Source organism: Chelonoidis abingdonii, chromosome 5, assembly GCF_003597395.2.
Source record: "Chelonoidis abingdonii isolate Lonesome George chromosome 5, CheloAbing_2.0, whole genome shotgun sequence".
In the NCBI taxonomy this organism is placed as follows: domain Eukaryota; kingdom Metazoa; phylum Chordata; order Testudines; family Testudinidae; genus Chelonoidis; species Chelonoidis abingdonii.
The window spans coordinates 112,731,677-112,757,007 of NC_133773.1; the positions used below are offsets into that span (position 1 = coordinate 112,731,677).

The 25,331-nt window shown below is 38.1% G+C and overlaps 1 protein-coding gene across 8 annotated transcripts in view; it reads right to left on the reverse strand.

The window, feature by feature from the left end:
• Positions 1 to 25,331, reverse strand: part of SLIT2 (slit guidance ligand 2) — a 408,552-nt gene that overhangs the window by 101,038 nt on the left and 282,183 nt on the right. For 6 of the 8 annotated variants that reach the window (XM_075066553.1, XM_075066551.1, XM_075066558.1 and 3 more), the window contains 7 exons: positions 13,810 to 13,881; positions 13,096 to 13,167; positions 10,626 to 10,697; positions 8,714 to 8,857; positions 8,412 to 8,575; positions 7,639 to 7,662; positions 4,012 to 4,162 (listed from right to left, as the gene is read on the reverse strand). In XM_075066553.1, coding sequence (XP_074922654.1) covers positions 4,012 to 4,162; positions 7,639 to 7,662; positions 8,412 to 8,575; positions 8,714 to 8,857; positions 10,626 to 10,697; positions 13,096 to 13,167; positions 13,810 to 13,881 — 699 coding nt within the window. The remainder of the gene's footprint in view (positions 1 to 4,011; positions 4,163 to 7,638; positions 7,663 to 8,411; positions 8,576 to 8,713; positions 8,858 to 10,625; positions 10,698 to 13,095; positions 13,168 to 13,809; positions 13,882 to 25,331) is intronic. The other 2 variants (XM_075066554.1, XM_075066552.1) reach the window with 1 other exon arrangement.

Here is a 25,331-nt window from a genome sequence, read left to right on the forward strand (position 1 = left end):
CCTTCCCCAGATAGCAAGTGGGAGAAATTTTGCCCAAGAGAACATTCTTCTCATCTCCTTGGCCAGGGACCTGCTTCTTGTTCCTCACTGCTTGTTAATTAGCTATAACCGCAGATATTGTGTCTTAGCGTATGTCCACACTGCAATAAAAGACCCACAGCACAGCCGCAGCTGACCCAGGGCAGCTGAATTGGCTCATGGGGCTAAAAATTGCAATATAGATGCTTGGGTTGGAGCCTTAACTTTGAAACCCTGCAAGGAGAGTGGATCTTAGAGCCAGGGTTCCAGCCCAAGCCCAAACATCTACCCTGAAATCTTTACTCCACACTCGAGCCCTGCGAACCCAAGTCAACAGACCTGAGTTCTGAGTTTCAGTGTTGCGAGTTTTTTTTATTGCAATGTAGCCATACCCTTAAGGTGAGACCTGGAGCCAGCCAAACCTGAACACCTGAGCAGGAATCACCTGATTCTCCTCTAAGAGCAGCAGGAAGCTGCAAAAAGAGTTTTTTCAGGGAGTTCTCAGGAAGAACAGAAGTGAGTACAGAGGCTGCTGGGAGTGAGTAGGCTCCAGCAGAGAAACCTGAAACCTGGGTAGTGAGACAACAGGCAGGGAAGGCCTGGGAGAATGCATGGACTTGAAAACTTTATTTTGAATGTTTGTTAGTTTAATAAAGCAGGAACCCCTGAGTGGGAGAAAGACTGGGGCCTGAAGCCAAAGCCAGAAGGCTGAGCTCCAGCTAGCAAAGTCTGGGAGTAGCCAGCCAGGAAGACCCTGACACCAAGGAAGTTTGGAGCTGTGCCAGCTTAATGCTGGAGGGAAGACTTTTGCGTTTTTTTTTTTAAACTTTATCTTATTAAAGGATTTGTAAAAAGCCTCTTTTTAAGTTTGAGTAACCAAGAGGGGAAATTGAGGTGAGGGACTGCTTATAGGACATCACTCAGACCTGCGATTTGGGCATCATCTTCAATTCAGCCCTCTCTCTTAATGCACATATCCAGACTATATCCAAGTCTTCTTGTTAAAACATTTCAAGGATTTAGCCTTATTGGTCTGTACAGACTACCAGGACTCTTGTTCGGGCCTTTATCACCTCATGCCTTAACTACTATAATCTCATCTTGACATCAGTTACATTGCACCTCCTCAAATCCATTCAAAATGCTGCTGCTGGCACCACCTTTCTGGCTTGTGATTCTGACTATATTACTCCCCTCCTTGCTTCTCTCCACTGGCTCTCGTTCTTCCACTGCAACAAACACAAGCTCCTTCTCTTTACCTTTAAGTCCGTTCATCATTTAGACCACCCTATCTGCCGGGTCTACTAGCACATCAAGGCATGAACGCATAAGAACAGCCAGACTGGGGCAGACCAATTGTCCATGTAGCCTAATATCCTGTCTTAGAATCCATCATTTTGTATAGTTGCGATTATGTTTTCCAGTGTGCATTTCTTTGAACTTCACAACATTGAACTTCATCTGCCATTTTGTTGGCCAGTCACCCAGTTTAGTGAGATTCCTTTGTAACTCTTTGCAGTCAACTTTGGATTTAACTATCTTGCGTAATCTTGGATCATCTGTAAACTTTGCCATCTCACTATTTACCCCATTTTCCAGATCATTTATGAACATGTTGAACAGCACTGGTCCCAGTGAAGATCCTTGGGGGACCTTTACTGAGGCACTGCTACAGGCTAGGGACCAAGTGGATAGGCAGCAGTTCTGCAGAAAAGGACCTGAAGGTTACTGTGGGTGAGAAGCTGGGTATGAGTTAACAGTGTGTCCTTGTTGCCAAGAAGGCTAATGGCATTTTGAGGTGTATAAGTACGAGCATTGCCAGCAGATCGAGGGACGTGATCATTCCTCTCTATTTGGCATTGGTGAGCCTCATCTGGAGTACTGTGTCCAGTTTTGGGCCCAACATTACAAGCAGGATGTGGAAAAATTGGAAAGAGTCCAGCGGAGGGCAACAAAAATGATTAAGGGGATCGAGCACATGACTTATGAGGAGAGGCTGAGGGAACTGGGATTATTTAGTCTGCAGAAGAGAAGAATGAGGGGGGATTTGATAGCTGCTTTCAACTACCTGAAAGGGGGTTCTAAAGAGGATGGTTTTAGACTGTTCTCAGTGGTACCAGGTTACAGAACAAGGAGTAATGGTCTCAAGTTGCAGTGGGGGAGGTTCGATATTAGGAAAAACTTTTTCACTAGGAGGGTGGTGAAGCACTGGAATGGGTTACGTAGGAAGATGGTGGAATCTCTTTCCTTAAGGGTTTTTAAGATCAGGCTTGACAAAGCCCTGGCTGGGATCATTTAGTTGGGGATTTGTCCTGCTTTGAGCAGGGGTTGGACTAGATGACCTCCTGAGGTCCAGTCTATGATTTACCACTTTCCATTGTGAAAACTGACCATTTATTTCCTACCCTTTATTTCATATCTTATAACCACTTACTGATCCATGAGAGGACCTTCCTGGTCATCCTGACTGCACTTACTTTGCTTAAGAGCCTTTTGTGTGTGACCTTGTCAAAAGCTTTCTTAACATCCAAGTACATTGTATCTAAGGGATCACACTTGTACACATGCTTATTTGCACCCTCAAAGTATTCTAATAGATTAGTGAGTCGTGTGTGTGGACTCATGTATTCATCTGATAATTCTGTTCTTTACTACAGTTTCAACCAATTTGCCTGATACTGAAGTTAGGCTTACTGGCCTGTAATTGCCAGAATTTCCTCTGGAGAGCTATTTAAAAATTGATGTTACAGTAGCTTTCCTTCAATCATCTGGTAAAGAGGACGATTTAAGTGCTAGGTTACATACTAGTTAGTAGTTCTGCAATTTCATATCTGAGTTCCTTCAGAACTCTTGGTGAATACCATCTGGTTCTGGTTTATCAATTTGTTCTAAAACTTCCTCTACTGACTCCTTAATCTGGGACAGTTCCTCAGTTTGGCATCCAAAAAGAATGGTTCAGGTGTGGGAATCTCCCTCACATCCTCAGCAGTGAAGACTGATGCAAAGAATTAATTTAGCTTCTCTGCAATGGCCTTATCCTCCTTTAGTGCTCCTTTAGCACCTTGATTGTCCAATGGCCCCACTGATTGTTTGACTGGCTTTCCACTTCTGATGTAATTAAAAATATTCTGGTGTTAGTTTTTGTGTCTGTTGTTAGTTGCTCTTCATGTTCTTTTTTTTTTTGGTCTGCCTAAAATACTTTTACACTTGACTTGTCAGAATTATGCTCCTTACCTCACTCTGTCAATAATGGTCACTCACCTGCTTGCTTAATTCTGAAGCACTTCTGCACTTCCATCCATACTGCCCCCTATGCATGGGACGAACCCATAAAACTGTCTGAATTTAATCTCCCTTTAAATTCCTCTTTGTAACCTCCTCTGCTGTAATGCCTACAGATCACTTCCATCTGGTACTGGTTAGGTAAGCACCAAGCTGTGACTTCTCTTCTTCTGCTCTACTCTGTTTTATTTTTCTCTCATCCTCACAACCCAGTCCTTTCCTGTTTTTTTCATCCACCACTTGTTTCCTGTCTGACATGTACACTGTGAACAATCTGGGGCAGAAACTGTCTTCTTTGTTACATGTCTGTACATCACCAAGCATAATGTGGTCCTGCTTCTTGATTGGGTCATCGATTTGCTACTTTTATGTAAATAAAAACACCCCCCCCACACACACAATAAAAAATAAAATAAACAGCAGATAATCATGGAGTGGAAACATGGCATGGTACAGCAGTTACCTTATTAATTTTTGTTAGTTTAGGTATTCTGTTTTGCTTTTGATGAACTATAACACTTCAATGGGTCGAGTGTTAGCAAAAATGCTTTAAATTCAGTTATAACATTGTTCAGCATTCAAAACAGTGGAGAGGGGAGTAGCCTGAGTTTCTTTTATTCCCTCTTTCTTTTAAGCTGTGTTGACTTTTCATACCAAAATTTTAGTTGTACTCCCACCAGCGAGCAGCACATTATTGTGGGTTGAACTTACAACTCTGCTGTGTACTGTGGGACGTGTTCAGGAATTTTGTTGAGCTTCTGATTGGAGCAGTCCACTGTGGTTCCTTCACAGCGGCATTTTTCAGGGCAAGCCAGATCTGCAAAGCAGTCTCCACTTAGTTTTGATCTGTAATCTTCGGTGCCTGTGGAAGAGTCAAGGCAAAATACAGACACTAAGTCCACAGAGTATAAGATTCATTTCTCATGAGAAAATTAAAATGACAGCTCTGCAATGCAGAGGATAGGTGAATAACTTGAGAAACGTTTGGTAAACTTTGTGCTACTAAACAGACATTAAGGCTTCAAGAGAGGGTTAAAATACAGGGGCTTGAGATATTCTGGAAAAATTTGTGACCAAGTTCATATGATAGGAGAACATTGAGAACTTAAGCTTTTCACAGCTGTACTTTCTGCTGATTGTGCTGTCAGCCAGTCTTGCCTGGTTTCCATCTAATTACACAAATGGCACTGACTATTACACAATTTATTTTTCTCTCTGTGTGTCAAGATTTAATAGATTCTTGTATGCCATTTCTTTTTTCTTGTTACTCTTTTTGTTGTTGACTGGACTTCATTAACCTTCTATAGTCATTTCTTTTACAGTCCCCAATCCTCCACATAATCTCAAATACATAAGATTCAAAGCCCTATTTTCTCCTTTAATTTAAAAAATGTATAATCCTGACTTAAGCCTCAGCAGCTTGCCATGCTGTAGAAAGCTGCGTGACGTTCCATGGTGCTTGACAGAACCATGTTTTACTCATACCTTGCAACCACATGGTTAGATCAAGCACAACAGAAAATCTCGCTAAATTATCATAACTGCATCCACTAGGCCAAGGACAAGAGCAAGGGAAAAAGAGGAAGGAGTAGGGAAAAGCTACAGAATCTCTTGAAGTTTAATACTTGCTTACATGACATGGCATTCCTATTACAGAATGTCCACTGCCACTGTAACAGTATTACTGTCACAGCTTAACTAAAAAGTACAAGAAATAGACCACGTTGCAAGTTTCTTCCACCATTTCCCACAATCAACAGAACAAAAATAACATTCTATACATATCAGCAGAAAACATCCAGTAAGGAACTGAGGGTGGGTGACAGGGAAAACAGATAGAAGCTCAAAGGACCTGTGGGTTCTTCTTGGACAAAGGTGGAAAGACACTAGTAGAAGAAGGTGCACCAGGGATGGGAAGTACACTGTGATTTAGTTCAGACACTGAACTTTACTTACAGCCAAAATGGTGAACTCCTGCAAAAGTAAAGATAGCCAAGAAGGAAAGAAAGACAGAGTAATCCCAATTAAAATAAAAACATGAAACTAAGCACTCTCACTCTCTTGCCTCAATATTATTTCTTTGATTACAGGATGTTGCAATGAGGCACCATCTTTAGGACAGAGAGAAGAATTAATTTTAAGTGGCATACAAAACTTCAATTAAGCAAAGGGTATAGATTAATTATGAACTATTTATAGGATGATGATACTTTTCATGGAGTATAATTTATCTTTTTAAAAATTCTTTCATTATGATAATGCTGCTTTATACAGATGTATGCTAAGCCACTTAAAATAAAAAAAAAATAATCGAAGAAACTTTGGGGAAACAGTCAAGTGCCATAGAACAAAAGAAGCCTCTCACACTACAATATTTTAGCGTTTACTTAGCTTCAAGTAATGTATATGACATAACTACTTGAAATATTTTTATAAACTAATACAAAAGCAGGATTTGTTCAAGTTCCTGCTTTATTACTGTTATAACCTTTAGTCTTCAGACATGACTGTGGGAATACTGTTAAAATAGTTTAAGTGTCTGTGAACCCAGAGCTCTCAGCTATAAAAAGTCTACATTCAACCTGCTATAGAAAATGCTGACTTTTTTTAATGATGTTTATCTAAGCATAAATTGTATCCAACTTTTTTTTTTTTAATGGGGCTTTGAGAATTACTTATGAGCAAGAAAAATTCTAACTTGTATGTGCATAGTAGTTCAGACTAAATCACATACAATATTTAGGTCAAGATCTCCAAAGTTTGAAGAAATGTTACACATTGTAAACTACATCCATTAGTTACTTAATAGGAAGAGGATACACGGAAGCCACACTTCAAAAAATAATATTCTCAGAGCTTCTTGATATGTTTCACATTTGAGCAATTACAATTTTAAGTAGGATATTATTTCTTGTAGGTAAATAAATCAGAGTTGTGTGTGACCATGTTATAAATTGCCTGTTAAAGATACTTGCTAGTAAAATGCTTCTAATTTAGAGACAAAAGTCATTTTGGCAATATTGAGTAGAAGTCTATATGTGTGAGGACTACAGCTATTCTGCTCATTATGGACTTCAGGTGGCCAGATAGACTGGGGAAATCAGATCTCCCTTCCCCACTTTAAGCTATTTTAAAATAAGAAGTTTCTACCGCTGCCAGTGATGGCAAGCTACCCTCCTTGTTCAGTTTTCTTTTTCCCCTACAAAACTAAGCCAACGTATTAGTAGAAAGACATGAAAAATCTCACACGATCATTCCAGTTTAAAAAGAAAATTGCATGGCAATAAAAGCAAAGCGGTTAAAACATACCAGTTTAAAAGGTAATAAGCAAGATCAATCAATAAATCAGTATTTAAAACACTGCAGAAAGACAATACACATGTAGTGTTTGAAAGAACAAGTGCATTCAATAAGCTACTGTAAATATTTTTCTAGATATTAAACTATGAGAGAAGCTTTTTGTAGTTATACCCTTGTATACTTGGCCAATCAATTATTTATCACCTGTTATGAACAGAACGTAGGTATTTTTCTATAAAGAAAGCAGTGCACACACTTGACAGCAAAGGGAAAAGAAACAAATTTCAAAGAGCTAGGGCAATATCATTTTTCCTTTGGCAAATGTCACAGTATTACAGTACTTGAAAGTGATGTTTACATTTCTGTTTCACCCCAACTCTTAAATTTTGTTTCCTCTTTAACAAAAAGTATTTCTAATGCACAATGTGTATGAGAGATTTTAAAATAGCTTTAATGAGGAACATCACCATTCTTTTCCTGGCATTCTGTTGAGATTTCATAAAACACAGGAATCATAGGGTCACAGGTGAGCAAGCAACAGTTGCAGATAGACAGCAGGGAACTGCTGGTTTAGAGCATAAAAGAAAACCAAGAAAGGATTCATTTTTTAAAGTGACTTTAAGTTGTACTAGCTCTTTGACACCAGGAAGATTTTCTGTATTTAAAAGCAGCTCAATGGCTACATTTTAAAAACAGTAGTGTTACAGTAGGTAAGATATACAAGGTAGGTAAAGATGTCAGTTGGAATATATAGTAACAGGTGCAACCTTCTAACTAATGTAAATAGAAGTACGATTTTCATAGGCTATGTGCAGATTTGTGAGACAAAAAAAGATATCAGGAGCTGCATGCAAAGCCCTTGTATTCAGAAAACAGAACTACAAGTAATCTACACAGGAAAATATATTTATCTACAGAGTATTGACTATATTTAAAACACATGCATCAGTTTCCTAAAGCTATGACAAATTTTGCTGTTGGGTGGGGAGAGGAGAGGGTATCTGCAGTTAGTCAGGCTTACTGCAGAGCCAAACCTACCTGGAATGAAATACTGTTCTTTAGCTAAATAAAAACAAAGAGAAAAAATAGAAGATGCACCTGAATGTCAGCAAGCAGAGAATGTGTTTTATTAGATTAAGTATGGACTACAGTTAACTGCAGATAATTATGTGAAAAAAGTGTTTTCACAATAAAAGCTGATAAACGACATGTGAATAGTTATAACTATATCCGGAACAAAGATAACAAACAGTTTTCTTTTGGTATTTGCACTCAAGGCTGAATAAAATGTAGAATGTGAAATGCACCTGGAACAGCTGGATACCATATGACAGAGGTTAGGGCTTAGAAAAATGTAAGTAGGAAATGGAATAAGATTAGAAAAAGCAAACAGTAAATTTCAGTATGAGGTAAGCTCCCTGTGTAACATGAATAGGTCATGTTTCCATATTTAGCTGGAAATATTTAGAACTTTCACGTATTCCAAAGCCTTGCGAAACTTTGTTTAAATGATTTATGCTGGTGATCCTTGTAGAGAATAACTCTATCATTTCATTCTGAAGTCTGTATATTACATTTCTTCGGTTAGATTTAGTGCCAATTAGATTTAGTGCCAAATGTGTTAACTACACTATATTCCATGATCAAATAATGTGAGCCGCCCATTATTTTCCTCTTTGTTCAGTAGAAGAACAAAAAAAGTTCTGCAATGTTTAATAATTCAGTAGAAAACGAGCTGCTTTTATTAAAACTTCTGTAACCACTGTTTTTTGGCAATAAAAGAGAAATAGGAGCTGAACTAAGCAAATTACCTGAGCAGCGGAATTTCTTGCTTTTGATCTGACCAATCCTTTTGTTTGCCAGACGACGGGGGCTGGTGCAACGGGCACCACTGGTCTCAATAGGGTTCGTATGAAGATAATCCGCCAGCCACTTCAGATGGCAATCACAAATAAATGGGTTCTGAGCCAAATGCCTTTCATGAAGGAAACAAAATTTTTTTTACACATTATTTGCAGTTAGTCTCAACTATTCCTGAAATGCTCTTATGTTACAGAAAATAAACATAAATAGAAAGTCGCATTACATACAACACAAATAAAAGTATACATACAAAGTCTGAATTGCACGTAGAGGTGAAAAGGTGCCTTTAGCAATGGTTTGAAGCTTGTTATCATACAAAGAAAGAAGGTTCAGGTTGTGTAGGTCTTGGAAAGCATCTACTCGTAGGCAATTTATCTTGTTGGCATTTAATAGTCTGTTATATGAAAGACAATTATAAAATAGAAATAATTAGTTTACTCTCACTCAAGCTTCACTGTTGTATCACCAATAATTCTTTGTATCCATTTGTAACCGGAACAAGAAGGTTATTTTGCTTATTATACAAACCTTAATTAACAAGTGCACAATTTTTTTATTGAATTAAAATAACTTATTTAGATGTTCTGTAATTATTCTGTACCATTTACACACAACAGGAGTTGAAATGCACTGACTTCTTTAGTAAAATCGCAGTGTTGTGTGTGTTCATGGAATATACATGGGTGGTGTTTATCTGAGCAAGGAAATGAGCTTGAGAAATCAAGTATGGGCAAGGAAAACTTTGCCTCTTTCCCAAAAGAAGGACTGAACACTGTGTTCATTAGCTAGAAGAGATGTACAATGGCATGCTTAATTACATGTTAGTAATCAGCATAGGGCCACATTTCCAGAAATTATAGTAAAAAACTAGTGACACAGAATAAGACATAGTCTGGATATATCCTGGATCTGATTTTCTTCTCCATCTCCAAAGACAAACACTATTTCCCCATCCCTCCCATATTACAAATATAAAAACATGAAAAGGAAGAGTGTTTTTACAGAAGGCTATTACCTTTTTTAAACAAAAAATTTAAGTTTACCATGAAACTTGTTGGATTTTTCAAATCATATCCCTTTTGATTCTTCCTTTTTTTCCATTTATCAGGGTGAATAGTGAAGTTAGTGTTCTATGCTTTGAAAAACTGGATTTTACTGCAATGTAAAGGTGGATTTGTGTTTGAATAGAAGTGTGGTCAAGGGAGGACATGCACTTCAAATAAAATAAGGAAAGGCGCTGCAAAATTTATCAGAGTATATTGGAGCTTTCAATATAGCATGAATAGAAACAAAGATTTATCTTTGATCTTTCAGTGAATATAATTCTCGGAAACAAACTCCTCAGAAGGAAACAAAGGCAAATGCTTTCCTGAGTACTGTATCAGGATCTAAAGATGAAACATCAACCCCAGATGGTGCTATGATTTATATTTTCACATCACTGACTTCCTAGTTTGCCACTTTTTCCCAGAAGTATTTATAGGAGAAATTTTGCCTATCACATCTCTATAAAGTTTGGGCAAGAAAAGCTTCGAATCAAGTGGGTAGATGTTATTTTCTAAGATCATCAGACTTTACAGCTACAAGCCAGCGATTCCCAGATTCTCCACTACAGAAGATCACTGCTGATTTTTGGCTTAGAACACACAATCTATTTTTAGACAGTACTACAACTGCACTGTCAATCCTGCTGAATCTTTTGAGAAAGTTTGATCAACATATCTCCATGATGCTCCCCCTGATACTCACTGTTAAATCAAATATTTCTACTGTGATAAATGTAGACTCTCTACTGGTACTCAGTGTATACCACACCTTCAGCTCAAGGATCTCAAAGCATTTTGCATAGTTATCTAATTTTCACAAGACAGGTTAACGTTATATCCATTTTAATGGTGGGTAAACTGGGACACAGAGTATATACGACTTGATCAAAGGAACACCTGACAAACAAAAGTCAGAGCCAGGGATAGAATCTAGAAGTCTTGACTCCTCTAGTTTCATCTACTAAAACTAAAATTAATGATTTCACTGCACATTTGATATTGCATATAGGGATAATTTCCTATCCTTTCTTTTCTGGGTACATATCAAAGTTTCAAGTCCCATCTCCTCTTCCACCAGTTAACTCAAAATGAGATAAGCATTAAACAAATACTCACAGCAATTGTAAAGAGAAGAGTCCTTCAAATAGGCCTTTTGGAAGTTCTGTAATTTTGTTTCCATAGAGGACACTGTAACAGAAAAGAATCAACCAAGGGGGCTACTATTAAGGTACTGGTTTTCTGGATCTGACTTGGAAGACAGAAAGAAACTTCTTCTGTCTTCCCTGAAATGATTCTAAATAGAAATAACCAAGACATTTGGGGCTTAAAACCAAGGCCCCGGCAAGCTCCCCTGTATAGGTGCAGAAATCTGCCCCTACAAAGACTATTGCAAGAAAGTGTGACCAGATGTCCCGATTTTATAGGGACAGTCCCGATTTCGGGAGCTTTTTCTTATACAGGCACCTTTCCCCCCTCCTCCGTCCTGATTTTTCACACTTGCCCTCTGGTCACCCTATTGCAGGATCAGGGCCCAAATATCTACTTTAACAAGGTGACAGGAAACTTAGTCTACTGATGAACTGGTCAGTGGGTAATAAAGTATAAGTACTGACAAAACAACTTTCTTCTAAGCATTTCTTTTTTTTTTATGCACCACATGGCTCCAGATAGCAGCCAGTATCACTGACAGAGACAACCTGATACTAAAGATTTGTGTCTGAATTTGTTTCTCTTTGTTGATTCTACAGCACATACTAAAATAAAACCCCATCATACTCTTTCAGAAGTGGAAGAGTTTACCTGCTAATCCCTAACACACTGATCTGCCATATCTCCTAATAAAATATGTCACCTTCTTTACTGACACATGATATAAGTCAGAATGTTCATTTGACTAGGAAAATTAGTTAAAAGGCCAGTAAAAAATTATATATTGTACTAAAGGTTTCCAAACTGCAGCTCTGAGACCCACAATGGCACCTTGTGAAGACTCTGGAGGCAACAACTGATGTGCATGTTAAAATAGGTTTGTAAAATAAAAAAAATCATGCAGCAATAATACTTCCTAGCTTTTCAGTTCTTGGCTTTGCAGCCTTAAGAAAATAACACAGACTGATAAAATATGCATTATGGTATACGCACACAGTACAATAAGAATACTTAGCTCTTTTTCTAGCACTTTTTAATCCAAAGATCTCATTGCATTTTACTAAGAGGGTACATATGACATTCCATTTTATAGATGAGGAAAGTAAAGCACAGAAAAACAAAATGATTAGCTAAAGTTCACACACACCATGTCGATGGCAGAGTGGGGAGTAGAATCCAAGTCTTCAACTCCCAGACCAGTGCCTTTTACAAAGAGACCATCTCACACATGGAAAACCAGAGTGAGTTACATTTAGCCCTTTAAAGTCAAGATTTCCTGTAGGTAGCACTTATGTAATAATTTTCTTAACTAAATCACATTATGCTATAATCATTTACCCTTTCAGATCTTCAAAAGTATTATTTGAGAAGAGATTACTTCACAGAGGGCAATCTGTCTTCATTAGATAAATGCTTATGTGGAAAGATCTATTCTCTAAAATCCGTAACTTCCTAATTTTTGGTTGTAGTTATAAAAATGAATTACAATTATGATTTTTTTCTTATAACAGTAGAACAGCTGGTTCCATGTACATAGACAATTTCTGATGAAATAATTTGAGAAGCAGCTTGCATAGCATCTTCCTATATAGCTTTAATAGGAGCCAATCTTTTAATGTGAAAAAGCAGCTAGAATGGGATGTGTGAAAATAAAATGGATGCTCCACAGGGGAACAAAAAAAAACAACATTATATTTAGAATCCTTTGGAACTGCCAAAGTAGTGGAAGCCCTGTCTGCAATAAAGTAAGTAATTTTAAAGAAACTGTATAAACTTCCATTCCACTTCAAAGTATTTCTGAAGTAACCAATTCTGTGAAAACTAAGTCAAGTAGGAGAAGTAAAACAGTACTTAATTATAACTAAGGAACAAATGACAGAAGTTGAAAAAACAAAAGGTCCTATTCGCTAAGGGATGGACAGTAAAGTAGCATGAGGCTATCAGTGTTCACTTTATAAGCTTTGCATGCGAAAACTAAGCTTATTCACAAAATTTATCAGCAGGAATTGTCATAATTTCCACTAATGATCATGATAAAAAGGGGACAAGCCCACAATTTTGAAAGTGGAACAAATTTAAATCATCATGAGTTTACTCCAAACAATATTTTTCAATTTAACATGAATGTATATGGCATGAGAAGAGAGGTGTTTTCCATTCCCTGACCAGCTCACTGGTCCAAGTTATCAAAGGATCCAGCTGGGACCTTTTTACATTAGTAGCACATGGATCCTTCTCAAGACCTGAATCTAAGAAATTTTAGCATTCAGCCACAATATGATGCCAGGTTATAGTTCTGACATCTCTGACGTTATCTTGCAGCTTTCAAGGGCAAGAAAAATGAAGATTAAATGAGAATTTTACATGAAGCCAAACATCTTTAAAAATTGAATACCAAAAATGTTAGAGATTTTGAGAAAATCACATTGATACTTACAGTGAATTGAGTGAACGCAGGCCTTGGAAAGCATCTGGAGCTGTCTCAGAGATCTGGTTATTGCTCAGGTCACTAAAATAAGAAATGAGGGTATATTAAATGAATTCTAGTCCATTCCACAGAAAATAACTATTAAAATATTATGTAATTAGCTTTGGTCATTGGAGAAAAGGCTAAATCTAAGTATTTAGTTAGGCCTTGTGAGACAAAATTGAAAAATTAAAACATCAAAGCACTAAAATCGCTATATTACACTGAAATACCATATGGTTATATAAAATAAATAGTCATACAAAATGATTACTAGATTTATTTTTAGTAGTAATAAAAGGGTTAAATACATTTTATGAAGTATTGTTTGAGTTAGGTTGATATGGCAACAGGACCTTACAGCATCAATGGAATTATGAAATTAGAATGGTATGTCATTTCAAAATATGTTCCAAAAAATCTGTTCAGTGATTATTTTCATTATAGTGACACACTATTTCTCTATATATACATTCATATTAGTATCATTACACTGAATAACCAGCGATTGTTATTAACATGACAAAGGCACTATACAATCTAAGCAATCAGACAGCCATATTAGTTAATCCTCTGGCTGTCAAACACTCTTAAATACTCATACTTTGATGAGAATTTCTTTGTATGACCATGACCTGTTTTATAAAAATGTTTTTACATAATTCTAAAATATTTCTCACTCACATTCTTCTAAGTTTTTTATATGGTGAGAAAGCTCCAGGAGGGATGACCTTGATTGAATTTTGCTCCAACCGTCTGCAAAGAAAAACAATACCATAAAAATACAAAAATGTAATGCTGAAGGACAATCTAAAATGTGTATAATTCATGTCAGAATAAATTATCAGAGATGTATTTAATCATAGTTACTTTTCCTTTCTACTGGAGTACAGGTTTATGTCACGAGAATCAGGGTCAGTAATTGTTTTAATTTCAAAAATTCAATTTTTTACTGTATAAACATGTTCTCTTCTTCACATACAGAATTGCAACACTATAAATTACAGGTTGATCTGATCTGACATATACCACTTATCTGGAATTTTTGCATAATTCAGTCAAGAAGTATAAATAATTAAACTCTTTCTGCAGATCTAACTTACGTATGTTTAGTAGTCTTACACTTTTATGAAACTCCAAATACTTGCCAGGGATTCATATTTACACATTAGATGGAGTAAGAGATTTATGTAAATAAGTTAGACACTTAAGTAAGTTATAGGAAAATCTGAGCAAGAATACTAGCACTGAATAACTGAGATATGCTGGCACTTGCAACGTTGCCAGTGTCATGGTTTTGCATGTGAACTGCCAAACAATTTCTTTAAGCTTACTAGGTAACAAGGTTATTTTTATCTCAAGATTGCATGTGTTCACTTCACACTATTGTTTTAACCAATATCGTGCCTCACTTTTTACTCTACATTAACTGCCACTTTCCCATATATGCATAATGTCGCGGATGACGATTTGCTGTAGATAGAATGCAGAATGTGAACTCGTTTCCCATCTCAGTAGGACACACTGTAAACAGATTTATTTAGGATTATCAATAGTAGCATCAGGCGTATACATGTGCAAAGATTATGCTGAGGAAGTTCTACTGCCCATTTACTATGAAGTCAAGCAGTTCGCAAGCACTACCAAAACCTTCATACAGTGGAAGCGACTTCTTTGGAGAACACTGCGTTTTAGGGTTAGAATTCTAGGTACAATTCTATTTGTAATCATAAAAAAACTACTACATTTTTATTTGAAAATTTCCATCATGCACTTGCATCTGTAGGTTCCCAGAGTGCATCCAGAAAGGCAAGACACTATATAAAAATATAAAGGGAGGATCCAGGCGAATACATATGAATTTCAGTTGTTTACTGTCAATTTACATATAATATGCTAAATTTTTCTCAGCTAATACTATTTAGCTTTCAAAGGAGTTATGACAGGGATGATTTTGTCCCACTAAGTCCAAAATAACCGATAAATAATTGTTTTACGTAATTATTCAAAACTATGTACTGAGAGTTAACTATAAAAAGAAAATGTTTGGGTATCTGTACTACAGAACATACAGTCTTAGCAATGGATTTAAATAGATGATACATTTAAAAGTAATAAGATCGTAAACTATGGTGTTTTTTTCATATTCTCTGCAACTCTCAGAATTATAGGAAGCTTTGCTTTTCAAAACGAAACTACACAGTCTATTTTGCTGTTTCCCACCACAAAACTATAAACAGTATAGACATTGCAGTTCAAAACCTACCTAATGTGCCTATGCAATAAGGGTCATACTCTCTTTTCACACATAAGGATGCAAGTCCTACTGTAATCCATGGGAGCTGGACATGTGTACCTCTGAGCAATGTAAAATAGAACACTGAAAATCCATTTAACATAAGGAATCTAGGTTTTGTGATTTTACTGCATTGGGTATTTAGAATCACCTGTTGTAAAATTTATGCAGGGATTGTTGGTCAACAAGGCTTCTGAAACCATGTTGCAGCACTGTCCACTCATCTGCATCATGTGGGCTTGACCCACTGTGACATGCTGTATCTCAAAGTAGCACCCATTAACTCCCATATTCATCACTGGTACAGGGTTGTGATATTGCATCCAAGGCATGCCTTGCAAGGTATCATTTGAAAGGTCATGATCTCGTGGAACTCACTGTTCTGTCAAAATATGTATATCATTTTGTGTATTATGTTATGAGATTTTGCTATATGATTGTTATTGAAATATGTTGTGAGTTTGGGAGATGCCCACAGCTAGCTCTCCAGTGAATAAAAGGATGGTGACCCACACCCAAGCGGGCTTTAAACAACCATTGATCAGCAGAGGAATTGTAAACAAGAGATTTACAATTCTGTAAGAGACAGTTGTGCAACCACTATACAATGGGGATTGCTCAACTCTGTGACTCAGCATGGCCCACCAGGGACTTGATTCAGAGTATAAAATAAGAGGCAGTGGCATCATGAGACTAACTCTCTCCTCCTGCACCCATGAAGAAGGCAACAAAAATGCTGGGAAGATAAAGACTTTGAACTGAGGAGATTGGTCCCAGGCTGAGAAGGAAATTCAGCCCGTGTATGAAGAACTATAACCTACTTGCAACACGCAGTGGAGTAAGAAAAGTTGTTTGATTAAAAACTTGCTTAGTCTAAAAATTTAAGATTTAGAATGCATGTTTAATTTTCATTTTCTGAAGTAACTATCCCTGACCTTTATACCTGCTACTTATAATTATGTATAATCTTTCTGTAATTAATAAACTTACTTTAACATTTTATTCTTACCAGTGAGTTTCTCCAGAGTGCTTGGGGGATTTGCTCTGATTACATAGGCTAGTGCATGTTCACTTTCCTTTAATGAAGTGGAGAACTAATTAATGAGCTTGGATTGTTCAAGAAAAGGACTTGAGCAGTGTAAGATGGCATACTTCTGGGGTGCAAGACAAGGGCTTGGGAGATTTGCTGGTGTTTCCCTGTGTATAGCTGTGTGTGCCTCTGGATGCTGGTGCTTGAGTGATAACAGGGGTTTGCTGCTTGTCACTGGCAAAGCATGGTGCGAGACAGCCCAGGCTGGAGATTTAAGGGGGCACAGCGGTCCCTTACTTCCAGGTTGTACCCCAGGGATCCTGTCACACACATTTTTATTTTCTCATTTATGGGGTCCGTTTGATCATCTGAATTGTAAGAATGAGTGAGGAGAAAAAGATGCAGGGGCCAGATGCTTCCCATGCAGCCACTAAGGACAGTTCTAGTTCCCACAAGAGACCCTACCAGCTAGGCCCCATTCCCTTTAATCCCAGCCCCTCTGTATACTGACAGCAGCAATACTTCTTTCTCCTCTCTATCAGGGAAGGTTGTGAGCAAGTAAAGACAGGAGGATGAGCCTTTACTAATCCTCCTAATCACAACCAATGGTGAAAGAAGAGAGACTGAGGAATGGACCACAGGCAGATAGTGAGCCCGAGGAAATGCACCAAGTCCCTCTTCACATATTCCCAAAGAGCAGCCTGGATGTTATGTATTCTGGTGGGCCCTATGCAATCATGTGGTTCTGGGCTGTAGTCTATCATGGCTCCCACAAGAGGCTCCTGTGGCACTTGCTGAACATACAGCTAGGCAGCCTCTCGGCCTCCCCATCTGGCTACTCTTTCCCCCAATGCCATGTGGAGCTCAGCAGAGAAGAGGCAGCACAGTGCCACTGCACTGACAGGAGAGCTGAGGGGCTACAGTGGGTAAGTGGGAGGGGAAACAAGGAACTAGTGGTATGAAAAGGGGAGGACAGAGGAACTGTTGGAGGACGGAATGGCAAAAGCTATTGGAGGACAGGGAAGGGGAGGTGAGAGGCTACCTGAAGGAAAGATGGGGATAGGGGCTGCTGACAAAGCTAAATGGAAGCAGTTGTTATGGAGAGCAGTGGCTAATGGGGGAACAGAATGAGGGTGATGGGAGCTAATGGCTAATACACGAGCATGAGTTAATGGAACCAACGTCATCCCAAGACAATCTTCACTTTGCACTCCCAGGTTCCCTTCTGCCCAGCAACCATACCCCCTTTCAGACTATCCTGGTTACCTTGTAGCTCCCTGACAAGCTGCCTGTGGTTTCCCCCAAGCCTCTGCCCCCCTTCTTTTGCAAAGAACAAAGGTCCTGTCATCTGGAATACTGTGTGCAATTCTGGTCTCCCATGTTTAAGAAAGGTTAATTGAAACTGGAAGAGGTACAAAGTAGAGCTACTAGGATGATCTGAGGAATGGAAAACCTACGTTATGAGAGGAGACTCAAAGAACATGGCTTGTTTAGCCTAACCAAATAATGGCAGAGGGGAGATATGATTGCTCCCTATAAATACCTTTGAGGAATAAATACCAGGGCAGGAGAGAAGTTATTTAAGTTAAACACCACTGTGGACACAAGAACAAATGGATATAAACTGCCCATCTACAAGTTTAGGTTTAAAATTAGATGAAGGTTTCTAACCATCAGAGGAGTGAAGTTCTGGAACAGCCTTCCAAGAAGAGCAGTGGGGGCAAAAAACCTAACTGGCTTCAAGACTGAGCTTGATACATATATGGAGGGGATGGTATGAGAGTCCCTACAATGCCATGTAGCTGATCTGTGACTGCTAGCAGCATAACTAACTGATTCCATATTTGGGGTTGGGAATGAATTTCCTCCAAAGTTAGATTGGCAGAGAACCAGGGGGAGTTCGCCTACTTCTGCAGCATGGGGCACAAGTCACTTGTAGGTTTAAACTAGTGTAAATGGTGCATTCTCTGTAAATTGAAGTCTTTAAACCAGGATCTGAGGGCTTCTGTAACTGAGCCAGAGATTAGGGGGCTAATACAGGAGTGGGTGGGTGAGGTTCTGTGACCTGCAATGTGCAGGATGTCAGACTGGATGATTATGATGGTCCCTTCTGACCTTAAAGTCTGTAAGTCTGTCCTTCAAACCTGTTCCCACTAGATGGTGGAACCATGTAAAGAAATCTAGTCTCAATCCAACACCTTTCATCAGCACTAAATCCACATAGTATTTCAAAAAATGATGTTCTTGATGCATGTAATTGGCTAATTAAATAATTTGCATAAAATGTCACACAGTTACAGAAAACTTTGTAGCTAGTCTCCTGATTTTGCCCGGACTCTGGTATCTCCTTTCTGAATGACAGTTATTTCTTTATAGAGCCTGCCACTCACATGCTACCTCTTGGTCACCTGGACTGTCCAGGGGAACAATGCTGTCCAAAATTCCCTTGCCTTAAAGGGCCAAGCCCCAATAAAAGGTACGTTGATTTAACTGCTCTTAAAGGGGCGTGAATGCTGAGTTACAATTATATTTTATCCTAATATGTATTACCCTGCATATGTCAACATTGTACTTAATCAGTCATTGTATTATGAATTCAAGATCCCTCTGAAGTTCCTAAATTTTCTGTTTTAATTAATCTAAACAACCTTGCGTTATCTGCAAATTTTGTCACCTCACTACTCAACTCTTTTCTAGGTTATTAATAAATATTTTTAACATTGGTATAGAAAGCTGTGACATAAGACTTAACTTTTTGCCATGATGAGAACTGACTGTTCATTCCTATTCTTTATTTACCTCTCTGTTAACCCTTTTCACACCTATGACATGTATTCTGATTAAGTTCAGGGCTATATAATTTTCTTAACTTCATGGATTTAGCCTAAAGGTTTTAATATATTGAGTAAACTTAGATTCTTGCACATGTGTGGCAGTGAATAGTCTGTGTTACACAGCTATCCTGCTGATCCATCCTGAGTGTGAGTCTCAGCTATAGATTATGGCTCATTAACTCAAACTCTAGAGATTGATGCCTTAGGTCTGATGGTCCCCAGTGTCAGTCAAGATGATGACCATCACATATGAACTGCTTATCTTCATCTTAACCACTCTGTATTTTGAAGACTACTTCTGACCACTCTTGATTTTCCAGGAATGGTCAGATGTCTGGCTAATACATTATAAATCAATTAAGATTCCACAAAGATGAATCAGATTATCAAAAAGCAGCAACAGGAAATTGCAGTAAAACAGTTTTTCTTACTAATCAGAGGATTATAAATATAAATCTTTTCAGGTAACAGTAAACTCCTTCAGCCTTCACATATAATATATTCAGCCTCCACATATAATATATTCAGACCTCTTGGTTTCAAAGTACATTAGTACTACAATGTGTTATAATAATTCTGGTCCAAGTTGGTATGCAATTTATGTGGTTGTTCATGCTATTTGGGAATATATGAAATGTTGACATATATTCATAGGGAATAAATAATCTCTTTAAATTTACCCATTTCCTTACAAACAAACATACAAACCCCACCCCCACCAAAGTTGGATAATACATTGTTTTGTGACAAATTGTAACTGATGAGAATAGTGTAATTATACAAGAATAGAAAAATTAGAAGAATTAGAAGAAGCTCCATATAAGTTTGTAGAGAAAGACTATATGATACTAATAGACAATATGTAATAATTATTATTATTATCAAACATTGTATCATAAGGCAGGCACGTATCTGTGATATTCTGACCTTTCAGTGTTTATCTGGGTGAAATTGATATATTACAACTATTTTCAAAAAATAATTATCCTATTTAAGCAGATCTGAAAAAACATCTAGGCCCAATAAGGTGTGCATCAGATACTTAGCCTAACTGAATTTTTCTGCATTGCTGTTTGATTTCTGCCTTGCTTATTAATTCAACATTGTGTAGTTTAATGTTTTATGTATTTTGTTATGGCAAGTAAGAATGACATATTAAATTCACCACTACACAATTTTGTCCACAAAACATACTGCTCTAAAAATAGAAAAAGTTCTATGGCTGACTAATGAAGTACCAAGTTACCAATGTATGTAATAAAATAAGCTCCATGTCAGTTTTACCAAATGCTTCCTTTTAGTAGAAAATTTACAGTCTGATGCACAGTCTGATGTATGGTCTGATTTACAGACTCAGTATGAAGTGCTGGGATAAATTTACAAGGATAAAGGATTTGTTATAGTAGGATCATCTAAATATGCCTTTTATTACTTTCAACTAATGTGAATACTCTAAACACACATCACATTTCAGAAAAAGAGGTTAGTACAAGAGAGAAAAAATGTTAAATCAGATTATATAAATACAGAAGAAAAATCTTTTATACCCCCATGTTGTCCATAAAGCAAGCAAATCAAATTCATGTTTTCAAGCTTTGTTATCCTCTAATTTCCTCCTTTGTCTGCCTAGAATCAGATGAATTTTACACAGTGCAAATTTGCATCCACCATTCTGTGAAAAATTTAATTAGATACATTCCAGGGTCCCAAAGCACAGATAGAGTAATATCTCAAGGAAATTTGCATCCTTCTGATAAAACCCACAGTAATTAAAAACACTTCTTTATATTTCTGCCTCATATTAAATTAAATATTTTGAATTCCTGAATACAACTGTGCTTAGTTAGCTAGGGCTGAAAAAACAACTACATAATGTTTATAAACCACATGGCTCAGCCTAAAGTGCTATACTGCAGGAGTGGAAAATCTTGCGAGAATCTGTAATGTTCTATATAGATGTTATATCAAATGTCTTAAAAAAGCTCCTCCTACCTGAACCTCAAAATACTTTTTTTCATTTTATGAAAGTGATTACATATATATCACAAAACAGTGGGTGTGGTCTCTCCTTCAAAAGCCACAGCCAATGCTAACAGCATATTAAATATGATAAGATAATGGACTATAGTTAAGTAAATGCGTCATCAGTGATTGGACTCTCTCAGAAAGACTGCTTATCATATAAGAAGATCTCCTTATAAAACCTTCACTACTACAAAAACAATCATTAATGTTCATGGCATTCTCTCTCTTTTTTTTGGTTGGGGTTTCTCTACAATGAAACCCTGCTTGAAACACCTTTTCAAAGACTATTCCCTATTTACTTCTATCAAGGAAATATACTGTGAAGCGTTCTACCCACTCCTCCATATCCTTTGCTCACCACTACATATACAAACTAACTTCAGTACCCACTTTTATTCTAGACTATGGAGGTACTCTCTGCAGCTGCAATTTCCAACCTAATCGAATCAAATTATGCTCCTGATGAGTAGATGGCTACTTCTCTCTTGCACCCCAGAGAGCTGTACCATTGTGATATGCAAATTACTTAACACATTTCAATGGGAGGTTCTTATGTCCTCTAAACTTACAGCACACAGGATAAGTGAATAGCTCATTAGTGCTTGACAACTTGAAGAGACAGACAAACAAGTACATTTAAAACTACTCTTTCAAGCTTATTTTCAGGTTAACCTTTGTTTCCATTTAAATCTAAAATACAGAATGTATTTAGATGCACCTCTAGAAAAAAGGCATTTTACTGAATAAACATTTTTGTTCTAAGTGTGCAGATGGATTACATAAAACTGTTTCAATACACTAAACCTGTTCACTAGAATCTGGGGAAGGGCAGACAATTTATACCGTACAGACATATGCCATACCTATATGCTTATCATGTGACCAGCAACAGATCTCAAAATTGATTTACTAATGATAAAATATATTATAGTGCTTAAGAAAACAAATAGTTGTAGCTTTAAATATCATATGCAGAAATAAATTATTCACATAATTGCTTTCAAAATTCAGCTAGTCACATTTTCATTGAGCAAATCTGGTCAGGGTTAGTGGCTTCAGCATTTCATTGATCTAAACTGTTTAATTTCCTCACTTCCTCATGTACAAGAAGGTGTCACGAAGAAAGTCAAGAAACCCCAGAAGAATTTTTACAACACACAATTTCTTCTAAGTTGCTTGATGAGTCTAATGTACTGCACAGATGCTGATTATACATGGTAATAAAACTGACAGCTCTTCTCTGCATTTCCCCCCCATCTGCTTTTAAAGTAAATGGCAAAAACAGCTGTCAGAGAACAGAAAATAGATTTCAATGATGGGATTCACTGCAGCTCCTGAATCTAAAGAATTGCTGTACATAGCCAACACATCTCTCCTCATACATAACATCTGCCAGTCTTTTGAGAAAGAGGAAACAGTAATACTGGCTTCACTGGGATGATTTAGTTGGGGTTGGTCCTGCTTTGAGCAGCGGGTTGGACTAGATGGCCTCCTGAGGTTTCTTCCAACCCTAATATTCTATGATTCTCTCTTTGCTTTTGGGAGCCTTCAAGCTCAGAGTACTCCCCCCTCTCAACAACTGCACCTCCAAAGTGTTTGTGTCTACAGCTTGTGTCAACTTTAGCAGCAAAGAATTTCACTGGAATCATCCATGTCCAACACAACAAAAGGTAGAAGTACTGTGTTACTTGCACTTTACAATTCCAGACAATTCCAGTTCTGTATGTTTAATAAATCTGGTTGACAGTTTGCTAAATATTTGAATATAAGGAATGATTGATAACTTGGTCCTACAGCTTGCCAAACTGTCAATATCCACTCTATTCATTCCATCAAATACTTCTTCAGGGGACTGATTATAAGTGATAAAATGCAGCTAGAGAGACTTGTATCAGAGAAAGTGATGAGCTCTCCTTATAAAGCTACTAGACAATTTTCTCTACTCAGAAGCAAGCCCTAATCCTGAATTTGTTCAGTCTTTTCATTATGAGGAGGGTCATCTTACTGCAGCATTATTGCTGAGATGCTTTCAGTTCACTGCTTTTTATGAATTCAGTTTGTGGTTTAAATGCACAACTTGGTAAAGGAGTGCTAGACCACATCCTGGCAGAGATCATGCAAGGTGATCAAAGGGATAGGAAAAATGAAATTTCTCACATGGCTATGCACTTTATCATCTCCCTTCCCACCATACATATGTAATTATACTGCTATTGGAATGTTATGTCCAGTTTGGTGTCCACAGTTCAAGAATGATGTTGATAAATTGGAAAAGATTCAAAGAAGAGCCATAAGAATGATTAAAGGATTAGAAAACATGTCATATAGTGAAAGACTCAAGAAGCTCAATCTGTTTACCTTATCAAACGGAAGGTTAAGGGGTAACTTGATCGCAGTCTATAACAATCTACATGAGGAACAGAAATATAATAAGGCGGCTCTTTGATCTACCAACAGTGTAACAAGATCCAGTGCCTGGAAAATGAAGTTAGACAAATTCAGACTAGAAATAAGGCACAAAAGTAAATAGTCTCTTCAAAGGGGCCTGGGCTTCTAGCCCCCTATGTTGTCCAAGGGACCCACGTTGAGCAACCTGGGCTCTAAAAAGGAAATATAGTAAAGATGGTCCCTCTTCTTTTTTCAGAGGGTCCAGGCAGCAAATGTTCTTCAGGTGCTTTCCTGTTTAGCCCCACACACCTGGGGCTGCTTGAGAGGTCTGTGCTCTAGCTCTAGCTCCCTCTGAGTGCCACCCGACAGTGGGCATGGATCCTCCCATTTAAGGAGCAGTCCCTCTCCAGACTTGACATGCTTCATAGGTTGCATGAGCAGGGAGGCTGCCCTGGATGCCAAACTGCTGTGCCTCTCCTTTTTCTCCCCTTTTTCCTCCACTGATTGACTGGCTGTGGGTGTGTTTGGTTTCGTGCATTTTTGCTCTGCTGATTGGCTGGTCATTTACCCCAATGCCTCTCAGCTGCTCAGAGGGTGGAGAAGGTGGGAAGAGAAGGGCACTGACATCACAGAGCCATTTCTGCTCACAGGTACACAGGGTTTGGGCTGATTGTGTCCAGAGGAGCTCTTTAACCCCTTCCTGACTGGGGTGGTAACGTATCCCACCACAACTAAGGAAGTCATTCCAGTGGTTAATTATCCTCATTATTTCTTCTAGTCTGAATTTATTTAGCTTTAGCTTCCAGGCACTGGATCTTGTTATGCCTTTGTCTGCTAGATTAAGGACCACTCCACTATGCAAATAATCTTCTTCTTACAAAGTAACAAAGACCTTAATCAAGGACTCGGACCCAAAGTCACAGTACCCCACGGGGTGAAGAGTCTGAGCCTGAGTCAAGCCGAGACCCAGGGTTCAAGCCCAAGGGCTTTACATTGTAGACAGCCCCACTGCAAGGGTGCTCTGGGAATCTGCCAAAAATATGCTGCAATCCAACATTCTCTGTCCTTTAAACAGTCAAGTTTCCCATGCTGCACCAAGAACAAAGAGATAGAGTGGCCATATATTGAGATGGTGATAGGAAGTCTGGGATATGGATAGTTGGACTTGGGCCTGCATAATGTAGTGCAGACACTAGAGCCCCAGGTTAGGACTCACATTAAGCAATTCCTAACCTGGGATTACAAATTAATGTAGACACTGAAATCCTAGGTTAACAAACGCAGGGTCTGCTAACTCAAGTTCTACTACACCTGGGTTTATATTGCAATGTAAACACGCCCATAGAAATGTAGGGCTTGAAGGGGCCTTGAGGGTATGTCTACACAAGAAAGAAAAACCCACAGCTGGCCTGTGCCAGCTGACTCAGGTTCGCAGGGCTTGGGCTGCAGGGCTGTTTCATTGCATGGACTGGGCTGGAACTTAGCTTAAATATGGGAGGTTGACCCTGTGCAATCCTTGCTGAAAATCCTTAGAGACTGAACTCTGGGTCTTTATCTACTTTTCTATGGGAGTTGGGGGGTGGGGTGTTAGGCACTGGAGAAGGGCAATGAAGTGAACTCTAGCCCACACAAA